General features: G+C 51.8%; 1 protein-coding gene across 1 annotated transcript in view; it reads left to right on the top strand.

Annotated features, from left to right (window-relative positions):
• Positions 1-455: 455 nt before the first annotated feature.
• The window catches only part of LOC146586682 (casein kinase II subunit alpha-like), a 14113-nt gene continuing 885 nt past the window's right edge, over positions 456-13683 (top strand). The window contains exons 1-8 of the mRNA XM_085320875.1: positions 456-611; positions 3160-3271; positions 5103-5204; positions 7767-7817; positions 8959-9018; positions 10181-10264; positions 12455-12565; positions 13219-13681. Coding sequence (XP_085177001.1) covers positions 511-611; positions 3160-3271; positions 5103-5204; positions 7767-7817; positions 8959-9018; positions 10181-10264; positions 12455-12565; positions 13219-13681 — 1084 coding nt within the window. The 5' untranslated portion in view covers positions 456-510. The remainder of the gene's footprint in view (positions 612-3159; positions 3272-5102; positions 5205-7766; positions 7818-8958; positions 9019-10180; positions 10265-12454; positions 12566-13218; positions 13682-13683) is intronic.

The following is a 13683-nucleotide window of genomic DNA, read 5'->3' on the forward strand; positions in this document are numbered from 1 at the left end:
TTGCTAATTGCTGTAGAGGTTTCTGACCCTGGAGAGCAGAGGAGGGAGGTTTCTGCCCTTGGCTTAATTGGCCTCCAGGGTGGATAGTGTGCTGTGGGGCAGGGGGGGCAAGGAGGACTGGATGGGGAAGGGGGAGCGAAGGAGGAAAGCGTGTGCAGTCACAGGCAAAAACGAACTGTCAGTTCTGCAAACTCAAGATCCTGCTTCCAAGCAGAGGCCTGGAGCTAGGCCAGCTGCCGGTGCAGGTTTCCATCGTCCTGCGCAGAGGCTGCAGGGCTGCGCGGGGCGTTTCCTCCCGGGCTGCAGCAGAGCTGGCTAGCCGGTCGCGTAGCTACCTTCTGCCCGTCCTCGTTTTCTGCAGCCCCTTTTCCACTTGTGTTTGCTCAGCAGTTCCGACGCTTGCCCTCTGTTTTCCATATTTCTCTCACAAGTGTGCTTTGGTCTCATCCCAATTCATGTGTGTTTGTATTTTTAGGGTGATTGAGGTACTGCGCCTCTGGCCGTGGAAGCATGTCGGGGCCAGTGCCAAGTCGGGCCAGGGTCTATGCAGATGTGAACACTCAGAGACCCCGCGAGTACTGGGACTACGAGTCGCACGTCGTGGAATGGGGGTATGACTGGGCCTCCGAGGGAGATAGAAGGGGGACGTGTTATTCCGAGGGCTCAGTGCGCGCGCTGGTGCGGGCTTCCCTGCACAGCCCTGCGCCACGGTAACAGACGCCTTTACGCATGTCTACGGGCAGGTATTGGAGCCTCTGTTTAAGCACCAGTGTAACGGGGGCACCCAGCAGAGCGGGGACTGGCATTTCGGTTTTCTGAGCTGCGGTCCAGCGCCCGCCCACGAGACCGCACGGTCTGGTGAAGGTAGCAGTGGAAAACGGTGGCCTGATTTCCGAGGGAGGCCTGCTGCTCTTTGGCACCTTCGCAGATGGAGCCACTTTTACTTAAGTGTTCAAAGTAGACGTGGGTGCCTGYCTTTAAGTGCCACAAATAAGCGATTAATTAAACAAGCGTGGTAAGGGTTTGGTTTTCCTTGCTGGAAAGGATGACTATACAAAAAGAATTTTCCAGCCTGCCTCTCAGTCAGCCTGTTCTGCTCTGTCTGACCTTGGGAGGCTTTTCCCACTATTCTTGCCACCCATAGAGCTGAACCAAACATTAAAAGGCTGGGAATGGTGGAGAAGGCATCAGTTTTGCAACCCCACTTGGAGCAGATCTGTTGACACCATGCTAAGAACAGCACTGGCAGCTAGCTGGCTGGCTGTGCTCAGCCTCGGTGCTGGGAGTAACAGGGAAACACTGGTGAGAAACTTGGTAATGATCCTGTATTGAAGAGGGATTTGAAAGGCCTAAGGTGAMGCTCTTGGGGCTTTTTCTTTTTTGGAGTTCCCCTGAGGACTTGAGTCTCGGAGAACTTGAAATTAAGAAGACCAGTTGATTGTTTTATATGGCAGCTGGCTTGATGATGGGATGGGCAGAGTGCTAGCCTTGATTTCTCAGGTATTAATGTAGCACTGCTCAGCRAGAAATGTTCTCCTGCTTGAGAGCATCTTACTTTCTGACCCATGTGCCAGGCGCTTTGGGCTGAAGGACTTCTGCCCACGAGGCTGTTCTTGTTCGGTGTGCTTGTGGTAATATCCATAAAACAAGTTCTTTCTTTTATTTTAGGCTTCAGTGTGAGCTGGTGCCTAGACACAGAGGAGGTTGTTCACTGTGCTGCAGCTGGCAGCGCAGCTTCTGTTGGGGCTGCACTAGGAGCCCTTCCCAACACGCTCCCTCCGTAACACGTRCTGGTCACTGAACAGCCTGGGCTGGGACCAGGAACCTGGAAGGGAAAGGCTTTAAATCCCATTTCAAATCCCCTGAGCCAGCCAGAGCCCTGGGGAGCCTTCAGTCTCTCCAGGTTGATATTTCCATGTGTTCTTTCAGCATCTTGGGTTTTGAGGTTTTTTTAACCCAAACAATCCGTACAGTTAATGTTTTTCCTGACACTGACCCTGAGCCTTCCTGTGTGTTTGGTTCCTAGTGAACATGAATTGATTCTTTCCATCTGTAACACTTGTTTCACCATGTTCCCTTTATAAATATTTGCTGAGTATAACATAATGTTAGGGAGAGCAGTAGCCTAGCGTGGTCGGTTTGTGCTGCAGCTCCATTGCCCATCCGAACTCTCCTTGTTTTATTAGAGATGCTGACAAGTCATCTTGTGCATTGTCTCTGGTAATTAGCAGTTGGTGAAGTCAAGCTTTCTACCCTGTAATTCCCTTTCTTTCCTCTAYTTGTTTACCCTTATCAGGTCCTGGGAGGCCCTGTGCCTTTCCTCCTTGGCATAGCAGAAATAATTGCCCGTACTTTTGCAGTTTCCTTCAGTCCTCTCAAGTGACTTTTGTTAGACCCTAGTAGATTTAAATATATGGAGATTTTATGGGTAATCATTGGTTTTTCCTGATTTCTTCTTGTACTGGATGTTTATGTCCTCAGGTATGCAGGACCCTTTATACCTCAGTAAAAAGGGGTGGGTCTTTGACTAGAGGAATTTTTATTTCGGGTATTTTGTCAGTCTCAACCATTTAACTGACTGCTAGTGGATTTTGSAGTTTCAGGTGAGCTAACCCTTACAGCCCACTGCCTCCACTCCRTAAGTGAGAAAACTGAAACGTAGACTGAAGGAGTCTCCGTAAGAGTCGTAGCAGAGCTGGGAGCAGAGCTCAGGCRTGTTCGCTGAGAGGGGAGGGTGCCAGCCTTTGGAGCGCTTTCTGCAGGCCGGAAGGGTTTACCTGGAGGGCTCTGGTGTGCACGAGCAGGGGGCTGTGCTCTCTCCCAAAACGCTCTGTAACGTGTGAGGTCTGGTATCCATCTCCACGTGGAAGCTGCTGAACAAGCACTCTGCCGCGCACACTGCAGGCAGCGCTGCACTTCAGCAGTGCTCTCAGTTTGTTTTGGGGTCGGTTTGCATATTCCTCTGCAGCAGTGGCTGCTTCTTTCCACCTCTAAGCAGCAGAGGGTAGTTTTCTAGCACTTCATTTCCCATAGGATAGCTCCCAGACCTTACCGTTGCCTGCTCCTCGGGAGAACTGCTGCCTGCAAACCAAGCAGTGCTCTATTTTGACCTGGGTGCGTGCAGTCTCTTCATCTGTTTTTTCTCTGCTCTTCAAACAGCAACCAAGATGACTATCAGCTTGTACGGAAACTTGGCCGTGGCAAATACAGTGAAGTCTTCGAAGCCATCAACATTACCAACAATGAGAAAGTAGTTGTGAAAATACTCAAGGTAGGTGCCTGAGGCCTTGCTCACCGTTTTATTCCTCAGCTGATGCTTCTGTTTCTTCCCCTCCTTCACCTCTCYCTCCTCCCCCCTCCATTTGAAGTATACTGTTGATTTTTGGATGATCTCATTGTAGCTGAGGAAAACATGAGTCCTCAAGTAAAAAGTTTCAACTGTTCGACTTGTCTCCTTCTCCGCATAAACCAGAGATCAGAGCAGGGAGGCAGGGGCATCATATACATACTGTGGAGGCAGAAGGAAAATCTCTGCTCAACCTCATACTGAAATTCTGCATGTGTCCTCTTTGCCCTCCCTCTCCATCACCTGCTTASCCAGCACTTGCTGTCGTAGCTGCGAGGTTGTGGTGGGTGGTGCTCTTCACCTGACAGGTGGCTGCATCTCAGTGGTGCTGTGGGATTAAGAATGCTTTAGGGAATAGGCTTTCTTTGGGCCTGTTTCAGGTCATAATCTCACCAGTTCAGCACAAGTACTTCGCTTGTTCTGATCCAAGTTCATAAAATCCACATGCTGGATTCATGGAGTGCAGCTCACTGCCTGAGAGAGAGGAAAGAGGAGTGCAGAGATCTTTCCCAGGATGATCAAACCAGCGTCTTGCAACGGAAGGTCGTTGCAGCACATGATATCTCAGACTGTAAGTTGCAGCTGATTCCTGCTCTGAGGATGAGCACAGGTACATCCACATGTCCCGGGAAATTTGACAGGGTGCAGAGGGGTTCCCTAAAGCTAACAGAGTAATGACAGATTGATGGTGTGCAGTCCTGCTTCTCCAGTTTCATCATTTGTTATGCTTGTGGGCCATGTTTAGGCTCTGTCAGCTTTTGGTGACAAGCTAATTTCTGTGGTGTTACTAAAATGTGTATAATTACAGTTTGTAAGATGCATGAGTTGTAAAATGCAGACACAATATTAAGAATGTTGCCCTTGCAAGAAAAGCAATAAAGGTGGAAGGAGTATACCAATTAAAGAGCAGAATGAAAATATAAATTAAGAAAAGTTTGGGGCAGGTTATGAGTGGGAAAGTGAGCCTGGGAGACAGAAATGTCCTTGTTAATATATTAGCACGGTACGTTACATAGCCTGGTGATGGAGAAGCAGGAGGAGAACTCAGAGGGCAGAAAGAGCATTCTGTCTTCAGAGAGAGAAGAAAGATACTCAGATCAGCTTCAGCTTCTCAGAGCAAATYCGGAGTTGTCCTTATGCTCTGCAAACTTGGACAGTTTACCAGGGCAGCTCAGCCTGGGGACTAGGTTGTGAGGCAATACTGATGAGATAGAGGCTTTAAAAGGCTTGATTGTTAGAACTGTTATTTTATTAAATTATGCTTTTCTTGTTTAACTGTTTCCAGAATTTCAAAGATTTAACCTGGCACTTCAAGAAGCTGAGCTTTAGTGCTTAARCCTTTTTTGTAATACAGTAATCTCCAAAAGGTCTCCCAAATGCAGGAAACTCCATTCCTTTGAAAGTGGAGAACTATTAGATTGACAAGGTCACAGAATGCCGTTCTCCGTGGTGATTTGGATGTTTTTAGGCATGGAAGCATRTTCCCTCTATTCTGCTGCAGGGCTGGCTTGGGATCAGGTAATGCTAGGTACCGTCATCCTCGGGAGGCAGAATCTGTGCTGCTCTGAGGTCAGAAGGTGCTACGCAGACCTCTTGCAACTTAGAGAATGTGCCTGCTCATCACCGTTTCTTCTGCATTAATGTACAACCACGTGCTCCTTTGCTGGTTCCCATGCTGTGTATACAGCCTGCCRCCCTTAGAGTGGTTTGGAGAGGCCTGTCTGGTGGTAAATGGCTCTTATTTTCTGTTTTTTAGCCCGTSAAAAAGAAGAAGATCAAACGTGAGATTAAGATCCTGGAGAATCTCCGAGGTGGCCCTAATATCATCAGCCTGCTAGACATAGTGAAAGATCCTGTGGTAAGGAAGGGAAAGGGACAACTCTGACTCTCATAAATGTCAAGGTGTGAGTGAGTCCTCGCCGCCTTGTCTGACCTGAGTTGCCAGCAGCTTATGGCTGGAGTTGGAATGTGTCTCTGAGGCAGGACTGAGTCCCTGGCATGCTTGGCATCTGTCTGGCAGCTGAGTCCAGCCCGGGAGACCTCTGTGTGCGTGCTCTAGTAAAGCAGTGTTGACGCAGTAAGRGTAGAGGGTAGGAGCAGAAGGAGATGTTTCTGGCTGATCCAGCCGTGGTAGGCAGAAGACTGCGCGTAGTGGGCTGCCTCCTCTYGGTCCTAAAAAAAGAGGCATTCTAGTGCCAGTGTCTCCAACTGGAAGCAGAGCAAGGAATATTTTCCAGTGCCCTCTCCCAGATGTGGTGTTTTGCCTTTCAAACCATTCTGGTCTTGGGCTGCTTTAGTTTTGTGTGGAGAATTGCCTGGACTGTATGCTGCTGCATGTAGGGGTGCTCTCAGCCTTGCCCCGCAGTGTGCACTTCACTCAGAGCTAGCTCAGAACGGTTCTCTGTGGAGCCCTTGTGGAGCACTGGGTTGGATTAGAGATCTGCATRTTGTTGCAGTGTCAGGCTACTCTTTGCTTGGCGGGGGGTGACACTTTCTGCCTTTGAGAAGGCAGAGGAGAAAAAGTCAGACAGCAGCGAATTTAAGGTGAATCACTAGAGAGGTGGAAGAACATTGCTTTTTAGAAATGAGGTTGGGATTATTTTGTAGATAAACTGGTCAGGGAGACTTTCTTCTGCACTTGTACCTCACTGATGCTTTGTGCTGTGCTGGGTTTGCTTGCTCCTAGCAAAAATGGCTCTGTGCTAAAAGCCCGACTTGTGGTTGGAAAGATGGAACAGAATGATGTTTCCTTTATGGCACTTGCTGGTCTCCTGGCTTTTTTCCAAAGGCAGATTTTACTTCTGTTATCCCCATAGAGATAGGGTATCCCCTGTCTCAGTGGGTTTCTAATCCGCCCTGGGTGTCTAAGAGCAGCATTGCTAGCTCATTTCTGTGGCAGGCTTTGCTCCTCAGAGTGATGCAGGCAGTGCTTGGCTGGACTTGGAGGATCTTGGGAAATGTGCTTTTGGCAACTAAGACAGAGTTTTGCATGTGCAAACTGATAAAAGCAGTGGTGTTTGTGTAGTGTAGTTGAATTTCTCTGAGGTGCGTGACTTAGTACCACATGACATTCTGATTAAAAAGCTGCACTAGGTTGAATTAGCGGGACGTATTTGAGCCAGTTATAATCCCTCTGACAGGCCGTGAAAGACAGCTGCTTGCGGGGAGATACCAGTGAATGGGGGCCCTGGGGATTGGTTCTCAGTTAGTTGCCGTTTGAACATTTTCTAGAAACGATCTGAAATCTTAGTTGGTGAAGTTTGCGGGTGATAAAAAGATCACTTTGTAGTTAAGAAATGAGGATGGGTTATATGCCTGGAGGGCATATCTTAGTACAGCAGGGCTGTGCTCTTGGGAACAGGGTGTGGGCTCTAATGGGCTTGGGGAAGCAGCAAGCCGGAGAGCTGCATGGGTTGCTGTGGGTGACGGCTGCTGCACAAATGCTCAATGTGATCTCTGGCCAGAAGGGCTAATTTTGTCCCTTGAGTGCATGAAAAAGGGGCTGTGCAGACGGAGGTGGAGGGGTCTTATCTCCCCACACAGCGTTTCGGAGTCCTGCCCTGAGGTCTGGAATCCACACTGCAAGGAGGAGGAGTTCAAAGAGGAAGGGAAGGGAAGGAGAGAGCCCTGCAAAAATGCTGCAAGAGCCAGAAAAGCTGCTGTGCTGCACAAGGCCTAAGGAGGGCAGCTTGCTTCCGTTGTTTGGGGTGCTGTGCACCCCCTCCACCAAGTGTGCCTTAGACAAAGCCGTCCAGCTGAGCCAGCTGGGAAGCTGCGCTTGGGCCTGCTTGGGAGGGGTGTGATGGCCTGTGATACATGGCTCAGACAGTTGCTCTCTTGTCCTTTTGCTTGAATTTCTATGAAGTCTTTATGAGATCTGGTTGCTGCCAGTGGAGGAAATATGTGGGAGCCCCTTCTCTGCTTTTCAGCGTATAACAGCAGCTCACCCTAGCGATGCTGACCGGCACCACTGTTGCGAATCAAACCTCGAAAGGAGGAATGCTCCCTTGCTTCCTGCCTTACCCTGATTTACAGCTTTGCTGGGTCCTGTTCAAGACCCGGAGGTGGCTGCATTTCTGTGACTGCTGAAATGATGGCGTACAAAGCGCATGTGCGCACGTCTGTGGGGGTGGTGTAAAGATGTCCCTCCGAATGCACTGAACGCTGCTGAAACACAGGCAGAGATCTCGGAAGCAGCTTGCGCAGCTGTGTGTGATGCAGCATGGGCTGGGGCTCTCAGGATGGGAAGCATGTGAGGGGGGAGGCTCCCTATGGGTGCCAGAGGGACCTGGGCTGGACGCAGAGCAGCCCATCTGCTGCCCCCGCTGCCTGCCTGACCCCTTTGCGCTCTCTTACTTTGAGAAAGACTAAACYGCTCTCTTTTCTTTCCATCTCTTCAACTGCTGCCCCTGCCCTGCAGTCTCGCACACCTGCCCTGGTCTTTGAGCATGTCAACAACACAGACTTCAAGGTGAGTGACTGCAGCTGTTGCAGAAACTTCCTGAATCTTAGGCTGGTGTGGAGCATCTGGGAGAACTCTTCTAGACTCTTCTACAAAGCAGGCAGCATGCTATGGCTACTGGAGGACTTCTTGACCTGCCTTGTGCTGGGGAGGGAGTAGACTTCTATTTCAAAGGCATGCGGTGCCACAGAAATGGCTGACATCTCTGTGCCAGAGGGGACAGGGGATTCTGCTGTGGCCTACATCTCTTCCTGTAACTTACAGTTAAGAGAAGAGCAAGGGGCACAGTGCCCATGCTAGGCGTTGGCCTAGGCTCTGCTTTCCAGCATGCTGCTTCAGCAATTGGCCATTGTGGGCTTATAGTCGCAGTCAGGCACTGGCCAATTTGCAGTACGTCAGAGAGGACTGAAAATGTTGGATTAATTGAGCCTTATGTCCCTAGAGCCTGGGCTGAGCAGCGGGAGAGGAGAGGGGTATTCAGATGAGCTATGAGAATTAGTGGCCAGCTGCCTGGGCTGTTTGTGTGTGGCTGCTCAGTTCTGTTTCCAGTGGGTAATGCACTGAAGGTCTTGATGTGACCCTTTTTCCCTTGATTCTTCTCCCTACGGCTTGTCTTTGGGCTGTCTCAGTGAATTGCTTTCTGCTCTCTGGGTTTTGCAAGGGTGGTTAGGCATGCTCTTTCATCCTCATTGCCTGCCCTCAGTATGGGGGAGTGAATTCTCCCAAGTCCGTGGTCTACAATAGCAGATTCAAGCAGAGTTCTCTGGTCCCCTCCAGGGTGGAAGGAGGGAGGACACGTGCATGTTATGAAAGTTCACTAGCTAGACTGTGAGTTTGGCTCCTCCCTGTGGTGTGTTGGCAGTTCCCAGGTGGTGAAAATTGGGGTACAAATTGGAAAATGGGTACCAAGCTGCTCACATGCTGTCTAGACAGTTGATATTTGTGAATCCACAAGTGTGTGTGTGTGTGTTTCTGTGCCTGCGAGGATGACTGGTGCCTCCCAGAGGCTTTTGGCTGGCCCCGGGGGTGGTGCTGTCATTGCTCCACAGTGGCACTAGGAGCCCGGGTCCCTGGCCCTGGTCTCTTCAGACAGAGTGAAYTAATATTGCTTCATGTTTTGTTAACTTGCCTCTTGTATTCATTCTAACAGCAATTGTACCAGACACTATCTGACTTTGACATACGATTCTACATGTATGAAATCCTAAAGGTAAGCTCCCGGGACAGGGGTGACTGGAAAATCCACAAATCCCTAAGAAAATCTTTGCTCAAACAGTGGCCTGGTGCTAAATCTCCTCCTGGGAGCTGGAGTGTGGAAACAAGAGGTAGAGAGTGGAGGTCATTTGGCTACTCAGCCCTCCTGGACTGATGCCCAGCTATCCGCATGGGACGGCTTCTTAGGCCACAGCGCAAGAGGAGGCTCAGAGGCAGATGACTGTTGAGTGTGTTAGTGGATGACTTCAGTGTGAGGTCGCTGTGTCCTTGAGAAGCCATCTTATTTCCATGACATCTTCTTGCAGGCTTCTGCCCCTGCTGACATTTGGCATTGGAAATAGCTTTAGTTGCAAGCCGCCAGCAAGGACGAGAGCCATGATGGAGCATGGCATCTGCTCAGCCAGGGAGCTGAGGGTGCTGAAACTGGTCCTGAGAGCACTTTCTGCCTGTCCCAGCCTTTCTGCTGTCTGCCAGCAGAGACTGGCCAGGATAGACTGCATTATCCCATCTGCAGTTCTTTAGACACTGCAGAGACACTGCAGCCCTTGAGTGAGGATCAGACATTTATATTGCACTGTCTCCTTTGGCAGTGGTTGGCACAGAATTGGTAAGGGACATGGACATTTGCACCCTGCTATTCTGTGTTGCTCAATAGAGCTGCAGTTCTTGGGTTTGGCTTCAAAAGTGAGAGGTTGTGCCTGAGGGCAGAAGCTGATGTATGCTTAGCAAGACCACCGTTACCTGTGTGACTGCTCTCTCTGGTGTGTGGGTCTGCAGCATGGCAGGCTTGGCAGCCCAGACCAAGCACGGAAAAGGTTCTCTGCACGGGAGGGGCAAAGGTGCATGTTGGAAACCAGAGGGGGGCTGCTTTAAAGAGGACTGCATAGACCTCTCTGGAGCTGGAAGAGGGCCAAGGCCTGAAGGTTGCTTGGGAATGTGCGTGGTGCTCTTAGCTTTTAGTACACACGTCACTGAGGCAGTGGCTGACCTCAGTGCTGCCCAGTAGGGCTCTGGCGGTTGTCTGGCTCAGTCCCAGAACAGCCTCTGGGTCTGTGCTTCATCACTGCCTTGCTGGCTCGTGCTGCAGGCTCTTTCCGCGAGCCTGCTCCATCATCATGTGGAAGGAGACTTTCTGATGGTGCCCCTTCTGTCCGCAGGCGCTGGACTACTGTCACAGTATGGGTGTCATGCATCGAGACGTGAAGCCACACAACGTTATGATAGACCACGAACACAGAAAGGTATGGTGAGGCTTTGCTGGGCCCTGCTTCACATCTCTTGGGAAATGGGAGTGCTGCAGGGCAGCCCAGCTGCTCACTGCTGGTTCTCCCTGAGGCGGTACCCTAGTCTGGCGTGTCTCATGGAGGTGAGAAGCTCGGTCCTGCTTTTAGCTCCCGCTCTAGCCATCTGAGGCAGTGGTGAGCTGAGGCTGGGAGCTCTTCTCCCAGTTGCTCAGCTCTCAGCTCCTGGCTAAGAGCGTGTGCCCTGTCAAAGGCAGCCAGCAGGCACTCTTGCCTGCTTCCTCGTGCTTCTGTTCCTGCAGGCCCACACAGGCTTGGGTTGTGCTCCTTACTTTCTTATCCCACATTTAGCTGCTGTGGTTAGCAGATGGCACAGCTAGTGCCTTGTGGTCCTCCTTGTCTCCAGTGGGCTGCCTGCAGCCCTTCTCCTGTGCTGTGGCTCTCCCTGGGCCTGCTTCGAACCATCAAATGGGGCAGCACTAGCACCCCCAAGCCCACATTTGGGCAAGAGAGTGTTGCCTTTAAGTTCTGCCTTAAGGTATAAATTGATCGGCCCTTGTTAGATCTGGGCCCCAGCAGACTCCAGGTTCAGGGAAGGTTGAATTTGCAGCTGTTTGTTTGGAAATACAGGTGACCATAAAACCCACACCTGTATCCAGTAAACTCRCTTTATTTGCCACCTGTTTGTCAGTAACTTAGGCTTGTAAATGTAACTTTAGATTTCTTCCAGCACCTCTGTAGCAACTGGCCATCTGGGGCCTCAAATAAAAATGACTTCAAAAGGAGTCTGCTTGGACAGAGGTAAGCAGGGTGTTTCCCTGCGGCGTGGGTCACGGCAAAGCCTCGTACGGTCAGTAAATGCTCCTGTTATTAGAACAGAAAGCGGCTGAGCCTCTCTGTGCCCCTTGGGCACTGTGCTCTTTGAAATCTTCCCTGTCATCACAGCCCAGCATCACCCTGTTTCTAACCAGCTGCATTCTGGTGTAACCACTGTGCTTACAGACAGACATCTGAGCTGAGGAAATCTTTCCCTCTCCCCAAATTAATATTCAAACCACTTGAGAGGGCTGCTTGGGAAGGCTTTTTGTGGACAGCAGAAAAGCAGTAGATGCTATATATCCTGACTTTAATAAGACTTTTGACATAAGCCAACAAGGGAAACATGGGTTAGATGCATTTTCTATAAGGTAGGAATAAAGCTGGCTGGAAAGCCATAATTAGAGAGTAGTTATCAATGGCTTGCTGTCAGAATGGAAGGCAGCATTGCACAGGTTCCACAGGGATTGTCCCAGGTCTGGTATTATTCAGTATTAATGACCTGACTGATGGAGTAGAGAGTGTGCGTCATCTGCAGATTTAATGAGCACGRTTGGGGAGGGCTGCAAGTCCTCTGGAATTCAAAGTGATCTTGACAAGTTTGAGAAATGATCTGAAAAACAGGATGAAATTCTGGAGGGTGAAATGCAAATCCCAACACCGAAGCAGGAATAGTCATCTGCACAGATACAGGATGGGAACCGCGGGCTAGCTAGCAGGGCCGCAGAGAGGGTGAGGGGTGCTAATGGATCACCAGGTGAGTCAGCAGTGTTGCACTCCAGTGAAGTGGAGAACGCCGTGCTGGACTGCCCGAACCGTGGCGTAACCCACGAGACGCTCCTGTGATCTCTTCCTCCTGGCCCTGGTGTGACCATCCCTGGGGCATGGCACTTGGGCAGAGATGGGGAGAGCCAGGAGAATTCCCATAACGCTTGGAAGTGTCCCATGTGAGGTCAGAGTGGCAGGGCAGTGGAGGAGAAGTAATATGCATATTAATAGTTGCAAACGCGTGAAGAGCTGCTGGAGAAGCGAGTAGAAATTGTGGGCCAGCAGCCAGGARGGCTCAGGTGAGGCATTAAGGAGAGCTCTGCCTGGACAGCGGAGCGCTGGGGTAGGTTGTCTGGGATGGCCTGGGTGGACGTCAGCCGTGGATGGCTGCCCAGACGAAGGCCCCGGTGATGGGCGCGCGTTTGACAGGGCTGCGAGGTGCCGAGTGGAAGGGCAGGGCTCTGGGTTTGCTCTCAGGCGYGCGGCTGCTCGCTCGCCGGCGGTTCCGCACCGCCACGGCGTGGTTCCCTTGCCCCGAGGACAGGAGGACAGGAAAGGCCCCCGGTGCTGGGCGGGCCTGTGATCGTTTGCTCTCTCCCTCCGCAGCTGCGCCTRATCGACTGGGGGCTGGCGGAGTTCTACCATCCCGGCCAGGAGTACAACGTGCGGGTGGCCTCGCGGTACTTCAAAGGACCGGAGCTCTTAGTAGATTACCAGGTACGTTTAGGGACCCGGCTGCTGAGCGGGGCCAGCTGCTCGTGCCGACAGCGGAGCCCAGGCGCAGAGCCGCCCCAGGCACCCCGAGTGGATGCAGCAGCCCCCCGCAGTGCAGCCTGCGGGCTCTCTTCCACCCGGGCACGTGCCCTGCGGGTTACAGCCTGTGGCTTGTGGGCAGGAGGAGAGAATGGGAAACCCGGCTGAGACTCATCCTGGCTGGGAAGGGCTCTTGAGAGTGGGACAGGGCGGCCCGTGACAGAGCACTGTAACCTTCCCTGGATGAAGCTCTGCCACGGAGTGAAATAGCTGGGGAAGGTGAGGGAGGAGAGAAGAGAGTATCTACCATCCTCCAAAGGACCCTTAATGGCCCGGAGGTCRCTGCTCTTGGTTGGGCTGGTTCTAGGTTTTCTGCGTGTGGCAGAGATTACGTGCAGCTCAGGGTCTGAACCTGAAATCCRTATTGGAGACTGCCCTGGGCAAACTGCAGCGTGGAGCTGCCGGAAGCAATACCCCAAATGCCAGCCTCTGCTSCCTGCCAGCAGCCACGCGATCTGTGAGGGGGGCACAGTGCTGGCAGGAGAGGTGTATTCCGGCTGGCTGGTGGCCCCCAGAGCTGCGTTTGCCTCCYGTCTCTCTTTTCTTGGCTTTTCCAGATGTATGACTACAGCTTAGATATGTGGAGCTTAGGCTGCATGTTGGCCAGTATGATCTTCCGGAAAGAGCCCTTCTTCCATGGTCACGACAACTACGATCAAGTGAGCTCCAGGGCAGTGGGATGCCCGGTCCCCTCCTCACCCCTTCCCCCTGCAGACCCGCCGCAGGCTCCCTGGAGCGAGGCAGGCGCTGCAGCCCTGCCTGCGCTAGAGCAGCCGCTCCCGCCGAATGCCTTGGAGCTGCTGCGCAGCAGCAGCCTGGCTGCTGCAGCTCCTCCTTCAAAGCGGCAGCAGCACAGGAACAGGCTGTGCAGCAAACCTGCAGCACCAAACCAGCCTCTCGTGTACCTCTTCTTGGCTCTTACATGTAGCGTGAGCTCTCCCATCTCTCCAGCCTTCATGCTTCTCAGGGAGCCCCTTCCCAAAGCTGGGGTCTCTGCCAGCTTCCCGTATTGCTCCACATGC

Source organism: Rhea americana, unplaced genomic scaffold (genome assembly GCF_003343005.1).
Source record: "Rhea americana isolate MKP2758 unplaced genomic scaffold, rheAme1 scaffold_660, whole genome shotgun sequence".
Taxonomy (NCBI): domain Eukaryota; kingdom Metazoa; phylum Chordata; class Aves; order Rheiformes; family Rheidae; genus Rhea; species Rhea americana.